Genomic DNA, 3,866 nt, shown 5'->3' on the forward strand with positions numbered 1-3,866 from the left:
CCTGCTCATGACCCCTCACGCTCCAGATGAAGTCAGGACCCTCAGCCGGGCCCATGGGACCCGCCTCCAGGCTCCAGGCGCTGGCAGCACCGCCCTGGTTCCCCTCCCTCTGCCAGCCCTGACAGAGTTCAGTTCCTCGAATGCGTCTGCCGCTCAGCAAATGCCTCCAGGTCTTTGCACACACTGTTCCCTCTTCCTAGAACATGCTTTCATCTCTCAGTTCTTTCATCCCCCAAGCTGGCCTGTGTGTCCCACCTCCGTGCACCCATGCTTCCCACGTCCTGCCAAAACCCTGGTTAAAGCCCTGGGGGGCAGTTAGTGACCTGCTTCCCTGTCACTTGCTCACTCACAGGGCATGAAGTACCCCCCTTGCATCCCTCATGGGGGGCCATGTCTGTCCTGTGCTTCTGGTGCTGAAGGAGGGGGCACCCTTGGACAGGGAGAGGAGCCTGAGGCGGTGCTTGCAGTTGAGGGGTTGACGGCCTGCACCAAGTGGGGGATGGGGCACGGCATTGTGTCCAGACTTTAAGGGCGCTGTGCTGTTGTGTGCCTCCCGCAGTTACAGCTACATGATCGACAACGTAATCCTGCTCATCACGGGCACGCTGCACCAGCGCTCTATTGCCGAGCTTGTGCCTAAGTGCCACCCGCTTGGCAGTTTCGAGCAGATGGAGGCCGTGAACATCGCACAGACACCCGCCGAGCTCTACAATGCTATTCTGGTGGACACGCCCCTGGGTGAGCGGCCCTGGCCCTGGCGGAGGAGGGAGAGGCAAGCAGTAGCATCAATGTCAGTGCCTCTGGGTGGGGTTTTTTGGACCCCTGGGGGCAGCCCAGAGCCAGAAGGTGGGGCCCACCCATGGCTGCTTACCTTTTTCTTCCAGTCTGATTCGCCTCCCATTCTCTTCTCTTCGTCCTGCCTTCTGCTCCCTTCCTGCTGCTTTCACTGGGCCAGGCTGACTACCCCCAGGGCCTGACTCAGACGATCTAACTTCGTGAATCTGGCCAATTCCTCAGAATGCAGAGGAAGGCTGAGCTCGGGGCGCCTGGGTCCCTCAGAGTCTTGGGAGTTCTGACAGACCATGGCCCTAAGCTGCGCTGTAGTGACTTGCTGCCCATGAGGCAGAAGAGGGACACAAACAACTTCACTTGCTCCACCAAGCAGGTCCCAGGGGCCAAGTCAGGCAGTGTCCAGCAGGAGCAGAGTTCATGTCAGAAGCCAAGGAAGGAAGGGGAACCGGGAGCTTCCTACAGGGCCCCCCCTAGGCAGCACTGGCTCCTGCCTGCCTTGGAGTGGGGCTGGAGAGAGGCACTAAGGCTATCGCCAACTAATGTCTTCATAGCCAGCATGCTAGTCCCCAGGACACCACCTCCAGGAAGCTGTCAGGATTGTACAGCTGGGCCCAAAGCTGCACTTGGTCCTGCACTAAGAGGCATAGGCCTTACCTGCTTAGCCTTATCTACTCAATATCTTACCTCTCATGATAACTCTGAGCTAGTTCTAGGCTGTTGCTGGCTTCTTCAGGTTCTCCATCTCTAAAGAAGAAACAGACCAGTCAGTCCATGAGCTCCCTGGAGATCAAAGGGCCCTCTTCTGCTTTGGCCTCTAATTCCAGCCCTAAAATGGTTCCCTGGGTCCCTGGTCCCTGCTCACCCAGCTGTCATACTCAGGCCTTGTTCTGAGGAAAAGGATTTTCCACATGTGGGCCCCAGGCCCTCCTGGGAAATGCAGAGAAGTGGGCGCCAGGCCCTGAATCCACAGCTGCCCCTGGAGAAGGGAGGATGTCACAGCCTCTTATGCAAGCCTGTCTTTGGCATGATCTGAGCTTGGGTCTGCCCAGAGGCGATTAGATCATGTTATGGCCGGCCGCCTCCTTTATAAATCAATTTTAGTAGCAAGAAGGCAGGAGAACTCAGGTCAATATACATGGCCTGGAGTATGGCTTCGGTCACTTCTAAGGCAATAGTCTAGGCCAGGTTGATGTGCCCCCCACCCCCCACCCCCCACTTCCCAGCCAGATGGGCCTTGTGGCAGGGGTCCTCTGTGCCCTGCAGGGGGAGTTGAGCATCAGCAGGATTCTTGCCTAGGCTGAGAGTCTGCTAGCCCACCCCTCATACCATGTCTCTCCTTCCAGCGGCTTTTTTCCAGGACTGCATCTCAGAGCAGGACCTCGATGAGATGAACATCGAGATCATCCGCAACACGCTGTACAAGGTAGTGCCCCCGGGCCCGATGATGGTGGTGAAGTAGGTTGGTGGGGCCGTGGACATGGTGGGCTGGTGATTTATTGGGTGCTGGGACAGGACGCAGTTACATGGGCTCCTTTCCCAGGGGACATGGGCTCCTTTCCCAGGGGCTTATCTGCTCACTTTCTGGCTCCCGTGACTGGCGCAAAACTGCATGGAACAGGTTTTCCATCCCTTGGGCCCAGATAAAATCGGCAGGAATGGCTAGGGCTCCTGGATTGCCACTCCCCCTGCATCCAGGAGGTTCACTGGCCACCACCCAGGCCATAACTCTCAGGCTCACCCCACCTGGACTGTTGCCCGCAAGGAGCACCTGAGCATGGTGGGAGAGGGACCCAGCCAGATGTGGCCAGGTCCCTGCGTCCCTCTGTTTCCCAGGTCTAGGGCTGGTGCCACGTGCCACCATCTTCAACACTACCCACCTTCTGCTTCCCATCAGGCTGTGCACAAGCTGTTGAGCCCTGAAAATAGAGTGGGCTTGGGATTGCTGGGTCAGCACTGCCCCAGCTCAAAGAGGTTAGGAGCAGGCTTGGGAGCCAGGGAAGGGTGCTGGCCAGGAACCAGTGAGGACCATTTGGGGCAGACTGAGCTCTGACCATAGTGAGGACCTCTGATGGGTCAGCAGTGGGCAGGCCCTGAAGGGGGCCTGAAGATAAGTAACACTTGCTGACAGCCCTGCTGACCTAACCCTGAGAACATCTGTCTTTTAGATCTTTACAATGAGGCTCTTCTCCTTCCCTACTTGGAACTAGGTGGCCAAGACAGTGGCAGCCTGAGCCCACGCCCTCCAGTCTCGCTGCAGGGGTCTGGGCCAGAGGGCAGGGCAAGTGTGCAGGTGGGTGAAGGGCCCACCTGGAGGTTGTAGTAGGGGAGGCACAGGGCCAGTACATGCAGAAGCCGGTATGGAACACGAGCCAAGTGGCAGGCAGTTTGCTGTGGAAGTGCCGGTTCCGGCTGGACAGTGGGAGATAGACCTGGAAAGAAAGGATCAAGTCAAGCACAGGATCAGGTGCCCCAGGGCCTTGAATGCCAGGCCAGAAGTTTGACTTTTACTCTGTAGGGCAGGGTCAGCCAGTGAGGATTTTCAGCAGGGCAGAGTATCATCAGAGTTTGGCAGACAGACTAGAGGGGATGAGATGAGAGGCAGGAAGGCTGTTGGCTTCTGTAGTACTTGGGGCTGCTCTGGGAGCTAGGTAGGCATCAGTATGCCAGTTGTAAGAGGAGATTGAGGGCTCAGAAAAGTGGGGTGGGCTGCCTGAAGCCACAGCCACTTGCTAGACCCTGGGCAGCACTGTGCATTGCACCTGGCTCAGCCTGTCTGCAAAGCAAGTGCTCTCCTCTGCTAATGGGGAGATGGGGAGCGTGGGGCAGGCATGAGAGCTGGCTCTCGTGTGTTAGTGTTCACAACCCACCCCCCCTGCAGGGCTCCTGGCTCCTTGCCGGGTTCCCTGCCCTGAGGCAGGGTGAGGGGTGGGTGAGGCTGTCCCCTCAGCCTCACCCATGCCCTCACCGGGCCTGACTGGTTCTAGCTGGAGTCACTGGCGAGGGCTGCCTGGGCACCAGCTTGTAAACACCGACCCAATGATGTGGGCACCGGGCCAGGCCCGCCTGTCAGGCCA

The 3,866-nt window shown here is 58.3% G+C and overlaps 1 protein-coding gene and 1 long non-coding RNA gene across 2 annotated transcripts in view; one reads left to right on the forward strand and one right to left on the reverse strand.

Annotated features, from left to right (window-relative positions):
* Positions 1–3,172, reverse strand: part of LOC104996695 — a 10,643-nt gene extending 7,471 nt beyond the window's left edge. The window contains exons 1-2 of the long non-coding RNA XR_826233.1: positions 3,100–3,172; positions 1,477–1,536 (exon numbers count right to left, since the gene is read on the reverse strand). This is a non-coding gene — a long non-coding RNA (uncharacterized LOC104996695). The remainder of the gene's footprint in view (positions 1–1,476; positions 1,537–3,099) is intronic.
* Positions 1–3,866, forward strand: part of ATP6V0D1 (ATPase, H+ transporting, lysosomal 38kDa, V0 subunit d1) — a 40,766-nt gene that overhangs the window by 33,920 nt on the left and 2,980 nt on the right. The window contains exons 3-4 of the mRNA XM_010851037.1: positions 560–738; positions 2,136–2,215. Coding sequence (XP_010849339.1) covers positions 560–738; positions 2,136–2,215 — 259 coding nt within the window. The remainder of the gene's footprint in view (positions 1–559; positions 739–2,135; positions 2,216–3,866) is intronic.

The sequence above is a fragment of the Bison bison genome, unplaced genomic scaffold (assembly GCF_000754665.1).
Source record: "Bison bison bison isolate TAMUID 2011002044 unplaced genomic scaffold, Bison_UMD1.0 scf7180017864297, whole genome shotgun sequence".
Lineage (NCBI taxonomy): Eukaryota > Metazoa > Chordata > Mammalia > Artiodactyla > Bovidae > Bison > Bison bison.